Genomic DNA, 19,189 nt, shown 5'->3' on the forward strand with positions numbered 1-19,189 from the left:
CATTAAATTTCCTTTTAAGTATGTGATTTCATACTTGGCTCAGCCTATCTTCCATCTTTTCCCTAACTCTCTATCACCCCCTACTGCTCAGGTGGGCTCATTTTAATGTAGTTCAACTCAGCAAAAATGATTATGGGAAAAGTATAATTTGTGGCCTGTCCCTGACCTTAGCTATCTACATCACCTTCACCAAGCTTTGCTCTATTCTTGACCCTGTGACTGGCAAAAGGAACATAGAGCTCACAGTGTCATGGGGGACACAGACTTTCATGCCATTATGGGCATGACAAGAACCATTTCTGGAACAGGAATGACTCTGAGCCAGACTCCACTAAGCACACTGCATACATGAACTTTTAGTCCTACTGACAGCCACAAGGGATTTTCATTTACAGAAGAGGAATCAAGCTCATAAATGTGATTGGTTCAAGGTCACAATTTAGTAAACATGGGAGAGACATGGATTCTGATTAAGATCTGTCTGTATTCCAAAGCCAGTCCTTTCCTACTATATTATACCAGAATAAACCAAATAGTGTGGAACACTGAAGTGGAAGCATTTAAAGATTTATTTATTCATTTCAGGGAGGGAGGGGGGAGGGGCGGAGGGAGAGAGAGAATCTCAAGCAGACTCCGGCTGAGCATGGAACCCCACCTGCTGCTCCATCTCATGACCCTGAGAGATCATGACCTGAGCCTAAATCAAGAGTCGGATGCTTAACTGACTGAGCCACCCAGGGACCCCTGAAGTGGGAACATTTAAATCTACTTTGGAGGTGTGTGGTTGTTGCACCTGGGAAGACTCTACAGAGGAGAGAATCTCTGATTTGGGCAGAGAAGGGGGGTTCAGGCCTTAAGAGCAGCAGTAAACAGGGACACAAACCCGTGACCTATTCAGAGATCAGAAGGTTGGGTGGGGTATGGGGGAAGAGAGGCATGATATGAAGTTAGAATCAGATTGTACAGGGCCTTGAAGGCCAGGCTAAGGCAGGTGGGCTCAAAATCAAAGGTCAGGGCTTCCTTCCAGGGGTATGTGTATGGAGGGGTCTTCCAAGGTGATCAGGGGTATGAGAAACCACACGAAAATGTGGCATATCTCTTGAAATGTCAATTTTACCAAAAGGCTTGGGGAGAAAGCAGTCTTGTGTTTTCCTATGAAAGATATATTACTATGGAACTAAATGTGAAATCACATGAATTTTTAAAGTAAAATTGGGATTTCAAAGTTGCAGTAAGCTGCCCCCTATAAGGAAGGGTTGGAAGTGGTCGACTCTCCGATGCCTTTAAGGATAGGTTAATAGTGGAGTCATTGGGGAAGCATTGCTATAGGTGAAGGTAAACCATGGACTGAGTACCACTGAGGACTCTAGATTAGGGTTGGCTAGAACTAAAAAATGAGCAGGATCTGATCTGTCTTTGGAGAGCTTTTGGTCTAGGCTTTATGGAACTGATGATTCTGTGCAAGAGAACAAAGCAAAAACCAAGCAAAGCTTCCCTCCATCTTCTTTACATGTTCCTCTTGTACCACATGCATTCTTTTATTTTAAAAAAGATATTTATCACACAATTACTCTTTCACTTCCTGTGTGACCTTGACAAGTTACTTAACTTCTCTGTAGCCCAGTTTCCTCATCTGCAGAATGGATATAATAAGAATACCTACCCCATAGTGTCATAGTGTCATAGTGAGGGTCATAGTGAGAATTAAATAAGACTTTGTATAAATCTCTTAGAATGGAATCTGGAACAAAGTTTTCAACACTGTTTAAGCATTCACTATTACAACAGAATTATTACTACAACGTCTGTAGCTCCTGTGTTCCCGTCGTCATCTCCCACAGCCATTCATTTCTTAGGTCATTCAGGTTGGGGGCGGGGGGATGGGGAAATAGGTCTGGGAGGAACATACAGATGAACCAGACTTCTCATTGCACTAGAACAGACTTATGAATATTGGTTTGTGCAGCTATACCTGACATAGTAGATGCTCAGAATGCTTGCTGAATGAATAAACAAATGTCTTCCTACTAAACTGCAAGCTCTTTAAAGGCAGGGACCGTATTTCCCAATTGTATTACTGGAACCAAGCACTTGGTGAGGCACACAGTAGGCACTTAGAGATCACTGAACAAACGAATGAATGAAGAACTAAATAACTGCAGGCAGAAAATCATGAAGGGCACAAAGCTGGCACAGAAAAAGTGCTGCAGAAAGACTGTCACCGGTTTTAGGAAACGAATGAGCGTAGCAAGGTTTTTAACCGCTTGAAGCTTCGACAGCTCCAGGATTTAGGTTCGCGGCGCTCGCGCTTCCGGAACACCGGGGGAGCGCGCCTCCCTCGGCGGCACGCCCCTCCGGGGCCCCGCCCCTCCGCTGGCTCACGTGACCGCAGGGCGGGTGCGCTGAGCCGCGAGGCTAGCCTCGGCTGGGCGAGCAGGGGCCATGGCGGGTGTGGTGGATTTCCAGGACGAGGAGCAAGTGAAGTCCTTTCTGGAGAACATGGAGGTGGAGTGCAACTACCAGTGCTACCGCGAGAAGGACCCGGACGGTGAGCGCTGCCAGCGCAGCCTGGGGACACGTGGGGACGCATGGGGGAAGGGTGGGGGCCGCACGGGTCACGAGCGACCGCTGAAGGAGGTCTGGACGGGGTCTCCGGCCGGGGACTCGTGGGGACGCGGTGGGACACTGACGACCTTGTGTGTTTTGGGGGGGAACGGGTTGGGTTCCTCCAGGACTTGCGGGCCTCGCAGCGGGGGGATCCTAGGCGGGACCGAGCCTGGAGGCCGGGGCGGGTACGAGGAGATGTGCTTGGGTGTTGGGAGAGAGGGGTGGGGATACATCAGTGAACAGATACCATTCCCTGTTCTTCTGGAGCTTACATTCTAGTGGAGGGAGTTGGACAATAAACGTAAGGAAATAAATGAAATCGTATGTTAGAAAGTCAGTGCAATGGGAAAAAGGACTGACAGGTATGGGGAGTTGAGGGCAGTTTTAAATTAAGTGGTCAGAGGGAGTCATTGAGAAAGTGGCATTTGAACAAAGCCTTGAGGAAGGTAAGGGAGATCTATGCTAGGCAGAGGTAACAGCTAGAGAAAAGGCTCTGAGGCATGAATGTGCCCCTTGTGTTCTGGGAATGTTGAGTTGACTTGAGTGTGTCAGTGGTCACCCAGAGCAGCCAGTACCTTTGGGTGGTTTTCTTCTTCCTACTTTATTTTTATAAAGGGAAAAAAAAATGACACTGGCCCAGTCTTCTTATAGCTTGCAGTCTGGTTTCCAGAATATGATAAAGCTATTTCTTGAAGCTAACCAACTAGCCAGAGTTGCTCTGCTGTATAATGGCTTAACAAGAACCTAGGGTGGTTCTCTGAGGGCTCGCCGGTGTCCTAAGAAGAGTTGGAGTCACTGAGGAGCAGGATAGTTGGGGAAGACTTCTGGGGGAGGTCAGGAGGAGCAGGCAAGTGTTGATTAAATGGAGGACAGTGTGGGGGAAGAGAATGCTGTCTTGTGGAAGATTGAAGTGAGGCTACAGTTAGAAATACGATTGAAGAGGAGTCTGGGCCACGGTGTGTCAGGCCTTGAATGCCAGGGTAAGGCATTTAGACTTTATTCTGTAGGCAGTGGAGAGCCATACATGTTTTTGAGGAGAGAGTTCATGGTAGTGTACGCGGGAGAGTAGTATACGGAGCAGTGGAGTGGGGGAGGGTGGGCGTAAAAGGACTGGCTGCAGCACTTCAGAAGGAGAGTATCGTTACTATAGCTACTGTCCTTTGAAGTCATCATGATCTTTCACCAGGATTACTGAAATAGCCGCCTAACCTGACTCTGCATGCTCACTCCCTTAAAATCTGTTCTCTACCCTCAAACTGGTAATTAAATTTTCATTTTGTTCTATTAAATGCTATCCTATTAGATTTTTAAATAACAAAACAACACGTTTGTTGTTACCAATGCTAGAGTGTACCCCTTCATGTATTTTGTTCTTCCGTATCCATCCAGGCATGTACAAACATATACACTGGAGTAACCTTTTAAAAATGCAAATTGGGGGCGCCTGCGTTGCTCAGTTGGTTAAGTGTCTGCCTTCCGAAGAGCTCATGATCCCAGGGTCCCGGGTTGGAGCCCTGCGCTGCATCCGCCACCCTGCTCCGCGGGGAGGCTGCTTCTCCCTCTCCCTCTGCCACTCCCCCTGCTTCTGCTCTCTCGAGCACGCGCGCTCTCTCTCTCTGTCAAATAAATAAATAAATAAATAAAATCTTTTAAAAATAAATAAACAATAAATAAATAAAAATGCAAATTGAATCATATCACTGCCCTTCTTAAAACCCTCCAGTGGTTTGCCATTGACGTGGAATAAAATCCGAAGTCCTTCCTGTGTTCCACAGTGCCCTGTGATCTGGCCCCTGCCTTTCTCTCCTCATTTCCTACCCCTTTTCTCCTCGATCCAGCTACGTTATACCTTATTTGTACCAAGCTTATTCCCTCTTTTGGGTATTTTTGTCTATTGTTTCTTGTACCTGGGACTTTCTACCCCATTCCATTTCATTGTCTTTAAATAGCTAGTTCAGGGATGCCTGGGTGGCTCAGTCGTGAAGCGTCTGCCTTCGGCTCACGTCATGATCCCAGGGTCCTGGGATCGAGCCCTGCATCGGGCCCCTGCTCGGCGGGAAGCCTGCTTCTCCCTCTCCCTCTCCCCCTGCTTGTGCTCCCTCTCTCGCTGTGTCTCTCTCTGTCAAATAAATAAATAAAATCTTAAAAAAAAAATAGCTAGTTCATTCTTGTTATTCACATTTCAGCTTGGACATCACAGTCCTTGCTAGGCCCTCCCTGCCCGGTTTATGGTAACTATCCCCCCAACGTGCATAACAAACTATCCTATCCTGTTTTATTTCAAGCATATAACAATTTATTACTGTTTAAATTCATCTTAAAAAAATAAATGCATCTTGCTCACCTATTTACTTATTTTTTCCCCCTCCTCTAGAATGTAATTTTTAGGAGGGCAAGTGACTATATTCCCAGCATCTAGAACAGTGTTTGGAACATGGTTACACATAAATGTGCAAATATTTGTTGAATGAAAATGAATGAGATGAGTGTCATTTGGGATGAAGAAGAAGGGACAAAGACAGAGGGGAGAGATGTTAAGAAGAGGCTCACTGGGACTAGAGACTGCCAAAGAGAGAGTCTTATTTCCAACTCCTTTAGTAGCTACTATTTCTACTCTGTCATTGGGCTTCTCATTCCCAGCCTGGCTGCGGTGTATAGTCGTGGAGGCACCCCTTTCTTGCTACTACAAAGACTAGCCATAGACTCTTTTGGTTTCCAGTGTTTTATGGCTGAACTTCCTGGGAAGTTCCAAAGGTAGCAAAGTCTCAATCGTGGAAGTCAGTGAGTCTTTGGCCCTGGGTGACAGGGAGCAGAAGGGCTCCAGCAGGATGGCTGGTGAGTGTGGAGCCAGTACAGCGGCCTTGGTCTCTCCAGCCTGTATATTGCTCAGTCCCTGGATAAGGGCAGACGATGCCATCTGTAGGAATGGCTGAACACCACCTGCATTCTTTGTGGTGAGGTCACCTTGCCACCCCTCAGGAGGACAGAAGCTGGTCCTAAATAAGACATTTTGGCCCGCTCCACCTCAGCCTTCCCCACTGCTGTGCAGCAGCCCCAAACATGAACAGCTCTTGCCTTTTCCTCACAGGATGCTATCGGCTGGTGGATTATTTGGAAGGGATCCAGAAGAATTTTGAGGAGGCTGCCAAGGTGTTGAAGTTCAACTGTGAAGAGAACAAACACAGCGATAGCTGCTACAAACTGGGGGCCTATTATGTGACTGGGAAAGGTAAGGAGGCCTCTGCTTTCTTTGGTCATTCTTATTGATAGTCATGCTGGCCTCACATCCTGAGCCTCATGCTGTGCCCTCTTCACAGAAGGGTCCTCACAGACCTTGGGGAAGCACATGGTAGGAAGATTTGGAGAGAGTTCAGCAGGGTGGGTGGGGGAAGAACATAGCCTTTCAAGTCTGGCAGACCTTGGGGAATGCTTTTAGCAAGTAGTGGGATCTTGAGCCAGTCACTTTAACTCTGCCTTAGTAATATCACCTGTAAATGGAGAAAAATAGTACTTGCTTCATAGGGTTAGTGTGAGGATTAAATAAGATAATGCAGGTAAAGGCATCAGCATGTGCCTGGCACAGAGCAAGGGACCAATAATTAATTCTCTACCATCTTATCTTTTCGCCTCATGCCCTGATTGCAATTATCACTGGAGTAGTGAGTCGTGTTTATCTATTGCTAAATAAATTATTCCAACAAACTTATTATTTCACATAGTTGCTATAGGTCAGGAATTTGGGATTGGCTTAGCTGTATGCCTCAGAGTCTCTAATGAGGTTGCAGTTAAGACATTAACCAGGGAGCTAGGGCTGTAGTCATTTGAAGGCTTGACTGGAGCTGGAGGTTCCAATTCTAAGATTGTTGGCTTGTTAGGAAAGGCCTTTCCAGCTGTTATCAGGAGACCTCAGTTCCTGGTGACAGGGATCTCTCCATGGGCTGCTTGTGTGTCATTATGGCATGGCATCTGGTTTCCTCCATAGTGAGTTATCCAAAAGAGAGAGCATGATGGAATCCACAGTGTCCTTTATGACCTACCCCTGGAAGTCACAAGTTTTTCATTTCCATCACATTCTGTTCATTAGAAGTGAGTCAGTCATGGGCGCCTGGGTGGCTCAGTTGGTTAAGCGACTGCCTTCGGCTCAGGTCATGATCCCGGAGTCCCGGGATCGAGTCCCGCATCGGGCTCCCTGCTCAGCAGGGAGTCAGCTTCTCCCTCTGACCCTCCCCCCTCTCATGCTCTCTCTATCTCATTCTCTCTCTCAAATAAATAAATAAAATCTTTAAAAAAAAAAGAAGTGAGTCAGTCAGTCCAGCCCACACTAATAGAGAACTAACATCCTACTTCTTGAAGGAAGGACTATCAAAGAATTTATGGGCATATTTTATTATTTTATTTTATTATTATTATTTTTTATGGGCATATTTTAAAAACACCACAAAGGGGCGCCTGGGTGGATCAGTTGGGTAAGTGTCTACCTTATGGCTCAGGTTATGATCCCAGGGTCCTGGGGTCGCCCTCTGTTGGGCTCCCTGCTCAGCAGGGAGTCTGCTCCTCCCTCTCCCTCTGCCCGCTCCTGTGTGCTCTCTCTCTCTCAAATAAATAAATAAAATCTTAAAAAAAAAAAAAAAAAACTTAATGTGAAAAGATACCCCGGTATTATTTATCTAGCAAAATTTTATTTTCATTAACTTACAATTTACAAGTAATATATAACTGCATTATATTAATGATTTAAAAAAACCCCAAAACCTGTGTGCCAACAGTAGCAGCTAAGTTAAATAATGTTACGTCCATTGTATGGAATGTTATTTAGCCCATGAAAAAAATAACGTTCCTAGAGCATCTTGTTGATGTGATGAAAAACTTATGAAATATATATATTTCTTCAGTGAAGAAAGCCAAATACAGATTTGTATATATAGGTGAACTCACCTATATGATACAGCATGCAAAACCAAAAATGTTCCTAGCTATTTAGTCTCTGGATTTGTGTCTTGGTAAAGTTTTGGGTTCTTTTTGTTTTTATACCTTTTTTTTTTTTTAAAGTAATCTCCACACCAGTTTGGGGCTCAAACTCACAACCCTGAGATCAAGTCGCATGCTCTATTGACTGAACCAGCCAGGCCCCCACCCCATCTGTTTTAAAGTAATGTTTATACCATATTTTACTATAGTTTTCACAAGAACTTTGAGTTCCTTATTGAAATAGGGAAAACAAAAGTGGCTCTGAAATTATTTTCTCTTATTTGACAAATCTATGTGATTAACGATTGTACATTGAGACTTTTTTTCCCCCTCTTAAATGTTCCTTTATTGAGCACACTTCTGCTGTCTTCAGTGAAACAATGAATTAGATATGGACCAAAGCAGAGAAGGACACTAATACCTGTTACACCTGGGCCAGCTTGATAAGCATCTTCAGAGAGACGTGTAAAGTACTGTGGGGGTTCAGTGCTGATGCAGAGGATGCTGCACAGAGGAGGCAGCATTGAAACTGGGACTTGAAGGACAGAGTGGAGTTTGTTTGGTGGAGGTGGAATAGAGTTGTCTCAGGCAGAGAGAAGGTATTTGAGGGTGAAAGAACACAGAGTGTTTAGAAATCAATACAGGAGTGTGCACACCTGTTAAACTGACATTCTTAAATAAATTTCTCTGGGTGTTCAAACCAAAGTCGTCAAAGAAGATCCTGTTAGCTGATCTTTGCTACTCAAGCCCTTTTGTATTGCTGCTTAGCAGACCTTGGGCCCTGCCATGTCTAAAAGCCAAAACTGTTGGGGCACCTGGGTGGCTCAGTCGGTTAAGCCTCTGACTCTTGATTTTGGCCAAGTCATGATCTCAGGGTCATGAGATCGAGCCCCACATCAGGCTCCATGCTCAGTGGTGAGTCTGCTTGAGATTCTCTCTCCTTCTTCCTCTACCCCTCACCCCCACTCACATGCATTCTCTCACTCAAATAAATAAATACATCTTTAAAAAAATAAGGGGCACCTGTGTGGTGCATTTGGTTAAGGTTCTGACTCTTGGTTTCAGGTCATGATCTCCTGGGTAGCAGGATCAAGCCCCATGTCAGGCGTCATGCTCATCGTGGAGTCTGCTTAGGTTTCTCTTTACCACCTGGTGGCTCAGTCGGTTAGGTGTCCAACTCTTGGTTTTGGCTTAGGTGATGATCTCGGGGTTGTGGGATTTAAAAATCTTTTATAAGTAAATGAGTAAGTAAATAAATGCCAAAACTGTTGACTTCCCCTTGTCTAGTTCTGAGCCAAAGAATTTTCCAGTCTTTTTGCCCTTTTTTCCTAAAAAAAAAAAAAAATACCCAGTGTCCTTTCTTGACACAGACTGGTTAATAACTCTCCTTTACCAAGGATCGCTTGGGGCAAGGGAAAGCAGAGGAGGCCAAAGAACCCACTTTTAGACGGTGCAGCATCAAGCCAGACGTTTTCCTTCCCTGAGCCACAAATTCTGTGTTGACAAAATTAGAGTAATACGGCCCGCTCATACTTTCTTCATAGGATTTTTCTGAACATGAAACGAGAACAGATGTGACTGCTTTCTTTTTTTTTTTTTTTTTTAAGATTTTATTTATTTATTTGAGAGAGAGAATGAGAGACGGAGAGCATGAGAGGGAGGAGCGTCAGAGGGAGAAGCAGACTCCCTGCCGAGCAGAGAACCTGATGCGGGACTCGATCCCAGGACTCCAGGATCATGACCTGAGCCGAAGGCAGTCGCTTAACCAACTGAGCCACCCAGGCGCCCCCTGCTTTCTTTTTTTTAAAGATTTTATTTTATTTATTTGAGAGAGAGAGTGAGAGAGAGAGCACAAGAGGGGATAGGATCAGAGGGAGAAGCAGACTCCCCGCTGAGCAGGGAGCCCAATGTGGGACTCAATCCCGGGACTCCGGGATCATGACCTGAGCCCAAGGCCATCGCTTAACCAACTGAGCCACCCAGGCTCCCCAGATGTGACTGCTTTCTTAAATTGTAAAATGTTCTGGGCCACCTGGGTGGCTCAGTCAGTTAAGCATCTGACTTTGGCTAAAGTCATGCTCAGGGTCGGGCTCTGTGCTCAGCGAGGAGTTTGCTTCTTCCTCTCCCTTTGCTCCTCCCCCATGGTTGTGTTCTCTCCCTCTCTCTCAAAAAAAATAAATAAATAAAATATTTTTAAAAATTGTAAAACATTCTATCAATGTGAACAGGTCTGACCGTACTGGTTGCTGCAGAACCTACTTTGGATTATATACTTAGAGTGTGCATACCCAAGGAATGCTTTGGCCACATGTTTTCATATGTAAATTTAGCTCTGAACTATTTTGTGAAGCAATCTAAATGTCGTATGAAAAGAAGTAGAAGTTAACTTTTTTTTTTTTTAAGATTTTATTTATTTATTTGACAGACAGAGAGAGAGCGCACAAGTGGGCAGAGGGAGAGGGAGAAGCAGGCTCCCTGCCGAGCAGGGAGCCCAACGCGGGGCTCGATCCCAGGACCCTGAGATCATGACCGGAGCCAAAGGCAGCAGCTTAATCGACTGAGCCACCCAGGTGCCCCTAGAAATTAACTCTTAACACATCTCTTTGAGGAAATATTATGGAGCCAGTAAAACAGATATTAAGAAGGGTTTCTAATGGGGAGTGAAGGAGGCTCGTGACATGTGAAAACAAGACCAAATTGGGGCACCTGGCTAGCTCAGTCAGTAGAGCATGGGATGCTTGATCTTGGGGTCGTGAGTTTGAGCCCCATGTTGTGTGTAGAGATTACTTAAAACAAAAAAGCAAGACCAAACTACATAGTGCTAAGAGGAAATACACCAAAAATGAAGTAGTGATGGTCTCTAGGTGGTGGTAACAATGGATGATTTTTGTTTCCCTTCTGTTTAAGAGTCCTCAATTTGGGGGCGTCTGGTGGCTCAGTTGATTGTGTATCTGACTCTTGGTTTCGGCTCAGATCATGATCTCGGGGTTGTGGGATCAAGCCTCGTGTCGGGCTCCGTGCTGGGCATGGGGCCTGCTTGGAATTCTCTCTCTCCCTCTGTACCTCTCCCTGCTGCGCACGCGCACGCGCACTCTCTCTCTCTCTCTCTCAAAGAAAAAAAAAAGAGTCCTCAATTTGCTCTTCTAAAAAGTGGAATTTAGAGGCAGAGATGAAGGCTCAGATAAGTTAATGATAATGCAGATAATCTTTAATCTAGACCATTCTTGTATACTTCAGACCGCATGTAGCTGATTGTTTATTAGACATTCCTACTTGGAGTTCTCATAGGCATCTCAAATTTAACAAACCAAATATGGAATTCTTTTTTTTTAAATGAGTGGATTGCTCTTTTTTTTTTTTTAAGATTTTATTTATTTATTTGAGAGAGAGAATGAGAGAGAGAGAGAGCAGGAGAGGGGGGAGGGTCAGAGGGAGAAGCAGGCTCCCTGCTAAGCAGGGAGCCTGATGCGGGACTCGATCCTGGGACTCCAGGATCATGACCTGAGCCGAAGGCAGTTGCTTAGCCAACTGAGCCACCCAGGCGCCCCCAAATATGGAATTCTTAATTGTTTTCTTCTCCCCCCAGTTTATTATGCCCCTGTTACCTTCCAAGAGATACCCTTAGCAAGTGGTACCTCTCTCTACTAGTAACTCATGGCCATTTTATCTCCAAAATGTCTCAAATCTGTCCTGTCTCTCCCTTTCCTCCTACCATTCTTACCCAAGCCACCCTCCTCTCCTACTTGGATTACAGTTAGGAGATTAATGCAAGTCCCTAAATCTCTTTCCATAAGGCAACTAAATGAACTTTTAAGAATATAAACCAAAGGGGCACCTGGGTGGCTCAGTTGGTTGAGTGTCTGCCTTCGGCTCAGGTCATGATCTCAGCGTCCTGGGATTGAGCCCTGCATCGGGCTCCCTGCTCAGCGGCGAGCCTGCTTCTCCCTCTCCCTCTGCCTGCCTCTCTGCCTACTTGTGATCTCTCTCTCTCTGTCTGTCAAATAAATAAATAAAATCTTTAAAGATTTTTTAAAAAAGAATATAAACCATGGACACTGTCTTGGGGATGTGTTTGAGGGCGGCCGACCCACAGCCTATACTTTCTGTGGAAGCTTAAGCTGGCCTTTCTCCCTTTGTGTTGTAACCAAGTCTGCCAACGACAGTGCAATTCACCCACTGCTCATCTTAACAGATTCAAGAACAAGGGGAAAGATGGTATAAAAATGAGGTGGTGCCAAGTAGAAGTTAATGTGAAACCTGAGGAAAGCTAAGGAGGAAGACTAGATGCTGAAAGGAGAAATGTAAGCTCATTTCTTGATAATGCTACTTCTCCACTGCAGGAAAACCACAACAACCAGGGCAGTGTAAGTTGGTCTGTTGATAACATTGTCAAAGGCATAAATAGCAACAATTTGGAAAGCCACCTCCAGGCTACTCAAGCTGCTAAGAAACTGCTTTCTGTGGAAAAGCAGCCCACATAGACAACATAATATGGGCTGGTTTGATTCCAAAATTTGTGTCCTTTTTGGACAGAAATGTTCATAGTCCCATTCAATTGAATCTGCTTGAGCCCTCACTAACATAGCTTCTGGGATATCAGAACAGACCAAGGCTGTGGTAGATAGAGGTGCTATCCCGCATTCATTTCTCCATTGACAACTTCCCATGCTCACATCAGTGAATAAGCTATATGAGCTCTAGGAAACATTACACGAAATAGTTCAGTTTTCTGAGACTTGGTTATCAAATATGGTGCATTTGATCCACTGTTGGTCCTTCTTGCAGTTCCTGGTATGTCATCTTTAGCATGTGGTTACTTAGATAAACTTATCTGGACACCTTCAGATTTTTGTTCCAACAAGGATCCTACGCTCCTGTAGATGCTGTTGAGCAAATTCTTCCCACTTTAGTTCATCTCCTTTATTGCAGTGATCCAGAAGTATTAGCAGATACCTGCTGGACCATTTCTTACCATACTGATTGTCCAAATGAACAGATTGAAATGGTTGTGAAAAGAGGAGTTGTGCCCCAACTGGTGAAGCTTCGAAGAGCTCCTGAATTGCTCATTGTGACTTCTGTGCTAAGAGCCATAGGAAGTATTGTCACTGGGACAGATGAACAGACTCATGTTGTAATAGATGTGGGAGCACTTGCCATCTTTCCCAGCCTGCAATGAGCCCCAAAACTAATACTCAGAAGGAAGCAACGTGGAAAATATAAAACATGACATCTGACTGCCAGGATCAGACGTGGTAAGTTGTGAATCAAGGATTAGTCCCATTCCTCATTGGCATTCTAAGGAGGACTTTAAGACACAAAAGGAAGGGGCACCCAGGTGGCTCAGTCGGTTAAGCATCTGACTCTTTTTTTTTTTTTTTAAGATTTTATTTATTTGACAGAGAGAGACACAGCGAAAGAGGGAACACAAGCAGGGGGAGTGGGAGAGAGAGAAGCAGACTTCCCGCGGAGCAGGGAGCCTGATGCGGGACTCGGTCCCAGGACTCTGGGATCATGACCTGAGCCGAAGGCAGACGCTTAACAACTGAGGCACCCAGGCGCCCAAGCATCTGACTCTTGATTTTGGCTCAGGTCGTGAGATCAGGGTCATGAGATTGAGCCCCACGTGGGGCTCCACGCTTAGCCTGGAGTCTGCTTGGGATTCTCTTCCTCTCCCCCTCCACTTACTCGCGCTCTCTCTCTAAAATAAAATAAATAAATAAAATCTTAAAAAAAAAAAAGACACAAAAGGAAGCTGTATGGGCTGTGACCAACTATACAACTGGTGGACCGGTTGAATAGATTATAAACCCTGTTCATTGTGGTATAATATAACCACTGATAAACCTCTTAACTGTGGAAGATACTGTGGTTATTCTGAACATCTTTTCAGATATCCTTCAGGCTACTGAGAAACTAGGTGAAACTGAGAAACTTAGGGATGGCTCAGTTGGTTAAGCACCTTCTCTGTGTAGCTCTTTCCTTTCTTCCTCCCTTCCTTCCTTCCAGATTTTATTTGAGAGAGAGAGAGAGCAAACATGAGCTGGGTGGGGGGCAAGGCAGATGGAGAGGGAGGTGCTCCAGAAATCCGTATAGGGATGCTCTTGTCTTTGGCCTAAAGTTAAGCTGCACATGCATAGAGGGAGACTGAGAGACCTTGTAGTGGAAAGCTACTGGGGAGCTGTGAACTGAGAAGAGATTCCATATGTGTCACAGTGATTGGAGTGGTTTGAATTCCAATCAGCCAGAGTGGAGAGACATCGAATTTCACAGACATTCAACTAAGACTCCAAAAAGGCCATGCCTTAGTAGTAAGATTATTCTAGATTTGCTCTAATAAAACTTAAAAACAAGTCCCAAGGGCGCCTGGGTGGTTCAGTTGGTTAAGTGTCTGCCTTTGGCTCAGGTCATGATCTCAGAGTCCTGGGATTGAGCCCCACATGGGGCTCACTGCTGAGCAGGGAGCCTGCTTCTCCCTCTCCTCTCCCTCTCTTGCTATCTCTCTCTTTAAAAAAAAAAAAAAAGTCCCAAAGACATTTTGGCTTGATTCACCAGTGAGTTAGCTACCTGCCAGAACAAAATTCAACAATTTTCAAAGGAATACAACAAAATTCAGACTGAACAAAGTATCATTTACAGTGTTTCGCATAAAGTAAGAAATTGCTAAACAACAACAACAAAAGCAGTCCTAGATATGACAGAGATGTTGGAATTAACAGTTAAATATTTTAAAACAGGTATAATAAGGGGCATCTGGGTGGCTCAGTTGGTTGAGCCAACTTTTGGTTTTGGCTCAGGTCGTGATCTCAGGGTCATGGGATTGAGCCTTGCGTCGGGCTCCACACTCAGTGTGAATTCTGTTTATCCCTCTCTTTCCGCTCCTCACCCTATGTGTATGCACAGGCATGTGCCCACTCTCTCTCTCTCTCTCTCAAATAAATAAATAAATAAATAAATAAATATTTTTTAAAAAACCTGTTAAAACAGGTATAATAAATATTTTCTTTTTTTTTTCTTTTTTTAAAGATTTTTTTATTTATTTATCTTGAGAGAGAGAATGGGAGACAGAGAGCATGAGAGGGGGAGGATCAGAGGGAGAAGCAGACTCCCTGCCGAGCAGGGAGCCTGACGTGGGACTCGATCCCGGGACTCCAGGATCATGACCTGAGCCGAAGGCAGTTGCTTAACCAACTGAGCCACCCAGGTGCCCCAGGTATAATAAATATTTTTAAGGGTTTAAATAAAAGATGGGAATAAGTGAACAGATGGGAAATCACATTAGTGAAATTGACACTTAAAAAGAACCAAATGAAATCCTATAAATGAGGGGCGCCTGGGTGGCTCACTCAGTTAAGTGTCTGCCTTTGGCTCAGGTCATGATCCCAGGGTGTTGGGATCGAGCCCCATGTCAGGCTCCCTGCTCAGTGGGGAGTCTGCTTCTCCCTCTCCCTCTGTCATTCCCCCTGCTTATGCGTGTGAGTGCGCACTCTCTGTCAAATACAATTTATGGGCGCCTGGGTGGCTCAGTTGGTTAAGCGACTGCCTTTGGCTCAGGTCATGATCCTGGAGTCCCGGGATCGAGTCCCACATCGGGCTCCCTGCTCAGCAGGGAGTCTGCTTCTCCCTCTGATCCTCCTCCCTCTCATGCTCTCTGTCTCTCATTCTCTGTCTCGCAAATAAATAAAATCTTCAAAACAAAACAAATACAATTTTTTAAAAAATCCTGTAATTGAGAAACATAATATTTGAAATTGAAATTTACTGGGCAGGCTTAACAGCAAAATAGATATTTCAGAAAGTAAATTTGAAAGATTGGTGAACTTGAAAATAGGATTATAGATATTATCTAAAATAAAGTGCTAAGGAAAAAAAAGAACAGAGCCTCAACCTGTGGGGTTCAGTATTCATCATTCTAACATGTGTATTGGAGTCCCAGAAAGAGAAGAGACTGGGGGGGGAAATATTTGAAGACATAACAGCAGAAAAATTTCTAAATATGATGAAAAGTATCAATCTACAGATCCATGAAGCTCAGTGACCTCAAGCAGAATAATCAATGAAAATTACACCTAGAGACATCATTACCAATTTGGTGAAAACTAAAGGTAAAGAGAAAATCTTAAAAGCAGTCTGAGAAAGACACTGAAAGGAACAGTGGTGAGAACAACCCATGACTTCTCGTCGGAAGCAACATAAGCCAGAAGAAAAAGAACATCTTTTAAGGGCTGAAAGAAAAAACTGTCAGCCCTTGAACTGCTTGAATTTGACTTTAGCAAAAATATCTTTAAAAATGAGGATGAAATAAATTCATTTTCAATAGAATGACTATTGGGCTAATTAGGGATACCAAATAGAATGTAAATAATGTAAACTTTTAGGGCATTAAAAAAACCCATAATATTTCCTGAGCACTTATTATGTGCCAGGTTCTTTGTAAAAACACATTTAAGCTTCTGACATACGAAGTGTAGATACTGTTATCCTTATTTTACAGATGAGGAAAACAGCGTGTACAAGTTAAGTAACTTGCCTAAGGTCACACAGCCAACAAGAAATGGAGCCAGGACTGGAGCCTAGGTTTTCTGGCTACAGGGCCCAGGCTTCTGTTAACCACTGTGCTGTGCTGTCTTCCTAAGTTGAAGTAATTGAATTGTTAGCAATCCTTTATCTCTACCCCACCCCCCAAGATACATGTTAGCAATCCTTTATTTCTACCCCACTCCCCAAGATGCATGTTAGAGATCATCCTCCAAGCATATGGCCCATTGATATACATCTGAAGGGTCTCATGAAGGGTCTCATGACTAAGGTTTTACTAGATAGTAAATGACACTTTCTAACAACAGCTAGTCCCTCAAGGTCTTGGAAACCTTGCTTCCAAATTCCTTAGAGACTTACACCATCCCTAACCCCTTCCCAACTTGAGAGTATATAATCAGTCACTCCTCACAACCCCAGTGCAGGTCTTTCTGCCCACGGGTCCTGTCCCTGTGCTTTAATAAAACCACCCTTTTTGCACTGAAGATGCCTCAAAAATTCTTTCTTGACCGTTTGCTCCTGAGCCCCAACATTTCACATCAATCATACATGGGGATTAAGCACTGTCACCACCTTTGTTTACAATCACCTCTTAGCAGCTTCCCATTGCTCCTAGGATAAGTACAGGATCCTGCATGATCTGACCCCTGCCTGTCTCTACAGCCTGTTTTCCCTAGTGATTTCTGGGTTCTAGCCGTATGAGCTCCTTTTCTCTTTGCCTAAACAACCCTCACCCCGTATTTTTTTCCTTCTTTTTTTCCATTATATTATAGCTCAAATGTCACTTCTTCAGGGAGGCTTTTCTTGACCTTATCCCCAGGTCTAGGTCAGAGTCCTGATACATTCTCATAACATCCTGTACTTTTCTTCCACGTGTTTGTCACACTTAAAATCATACATTTAGTTGTGTGGTTGTTAAATATGTTTCATTAGACTTAAGATCCACAAGGTTAGGGACAGTGTCTCTTTATTGTCCAGAACCTAGCACAGTGGTTGGCAAATAATATGTATTCATTATACATTTAAATTAATGAACATTGAACGAAGTGCTGATAAGATCACAAGTTCTTGTAACCCCATGAGGTAGCTATTATTATAATCCCCACTTTTCAGCTCCTTTAGGGGTGGCCTATCTCACAAGATATCACTTGAACAAAAGATTCCAAGGCTAAAAAAGCTGGAAGGTTTGTGCATCATACCAGGCCACCTTCCTTTTGTGCTGCCTTAGATCAAAATATATGAACTTTATTCAGGAATTATTCTCTTAACATTGGCCTGAGACATTCAGGTTCTGCCCTGGCTTGGGTTTATTTTTTTTTTCCCTTTCCCTCCTCCCAGGTGGACTGACCCAGGACCTGAAGGCTGCCTCCAGCTGCTTTCTGATGGCGTGTGAGAGGCCCGGAAAGAAGTCTGTGGAGGCGTGTCACAACGTTGGTCTCCTGGCACATGATGGACAGGTCAATGAGGACGGCCAGCCTGACCTGGAGAAGGCTAGAGACTACTACACAAGGGCCTGCGAAGGCAGCTATGCCTCCAGCTGCTTCAATCTCAGTGCCATGTTCCTGCAGGGTGCCCCTGGCTTTCCCAAGGACATGGGCCTGGCATGTAAATATTCAATAAAAGCCTGTGATTTGGGCCACATCTGGGCCTGTGCCAATGCCAGCCGCATGTACAGGCTGGGGGATGGCGTAGATAAAGACGAGGCGAAGGCCGAGGTACTAAAAAATCGGGCCCGGCAGCTGCACAAAGAACAGCAGAAAAATGTCCAGCCTTTGACATTTGGGTAGTGTGGTCCATATTCCTAAGCAACAGACAGCTTGAGGCTGGCACCTCCTATGTCTTATGTAGCCCTTAAAGGTCAACCTGCTGGGGCAGGAAGACTTGGGACTTAATGTCAGTAGCTCTGGTTACATAGACCCATTGACCCAGAGTGTCACCTACTGGGTTGTAGCCTAAAATGTTTATTTCAGTCAGTGTTCTTTTTATCTGTTGTGTTCTGTGAAGGCACGCACATACGGGATTTTTGTTCTCAAAGTCTTATAGCTCAGTGAAAAACAGCAAACTAGGGAGCCATAGAGATTGGGGGGGGGTACGGAGGGGAGACAGAGCAGGAAGTTGGAAAAATCAGCAGCCATAGTGCCTGAAAGAATCAGATGTTGTTATTATTATTATTTTAGTTGGGAGGGCTTGAAAATCAGAAAGTATCTTGATTTACATAATAGAGGGCTTAAGGAGCTAAGAACAAGTCAAATAGTCACAACTGCCACCCTCTGACTTATGTAATCATTGGTGTGGGTTTCCTTTTTGCCTTTAGAGTCAGATCTTCAATAAATTCACAGAGATTAGGAGGGACGTACAACATAAAATTAAAGGTCGTTATATGTAAGGGTTGCTAAAGATGATGAAATGTAAGCCTGCCTTTAGTGGAGGCATTCGCAGTTGACAGTTAGCATCCCCAGTCCACTCCCCTGGCATTGCTCACCATGCTTAAGGAGCAGATTATTCCCAAGGCAACTTCAGCTAGGGATTTGTAAGCAAGGATATTGTGACACATTTTTGTCCCTTGGAACTGAACCTTTTTAACTGTCCCTGTGAATAAACTATTTTGATCGATTAGTAGTTTGTGTTATTAGTTTCTCTCCAGATTCTGGGTAAGGTAGACATTATGTTCTACATGGTGGTTATGCTTTTTTAAAATAAACATTTGCTCTTTTTATTATCTTTCTAACTTGTCACTAGGGGGCGAGCTTGTCGTTTTCCTGCAATAACAGGTCTGATCTGTCACCACCTACTGTTTCTGGGCTTCCAGTTTTGCAGCTGTCCTAGAAGGAAGGCTTGCTGTGTGGATGAAGGTTTGTAAGCACAGCCTGCCAGCTTCTCAAGTTGATAGAGGAGAGGGACTTTCCAAGAAGCGGACAAGAAGTTTTAAAAAGTGAGTTTATTTTTTAAATGTGAAGTAGCTTTTGTTTTGTTTAATATAAACTCTGTAGGCCAACAAGCATATGAAAAGATGCTCAGGGGACGCCTGGGTGGCTCAGTCGTTAAGCGTCTGCCTTCGGCTCAGGTCATGATCCCAGGG

At 44.3% G+C, this 19,189-nt stretch overlaps 1 protein-coding gene across 1 annotated transcript; it reads left to right on the top strand.

The window, feature by feature from the left end:
* Positions 1–2,405: 2,405 nt before the first annotated feature.
* Positions 2,406–18,726, top strand: LOC118019403 (cytochrome c oxidase assembly factor 7). The gene is made up of 3 exons (XM_035018539.1): positions 2,406–2,548; positions 5,696–5,836; positions 17,449–18,726. The coding sequence occupies exons 1-3, from the start codon at positions 2,443–2,445 to the stop codon at positions 17,895–17,897; spliced, it is 696 nt and encodes a 231-aa protein (XP_034874430.1). The 5' UTR covers positions 2,406–2,442; the 3' UTR covers positions 17,898–18,726.
* Positions 18,727–19,189: the final 463 nt, after the last annotated feature.

Source organism: Mirounga leonina, unplaced genomic scaffold (genome assembly GCF_011800145.1).
Source record: "Mirounga leonina isolate KUSES-001 unplaced genomic scaffold, KU_Mleo_1.0 Mir_173, whole genome shotgun sequence".
In the NCBI taxonomy this organism is placed as follows: domain Eukaryota; kingdom Metazoa; phylum Chordata; class Mammalia; order Carnivora; family Phocidae; genus Mirounga; species Mirounga leonina.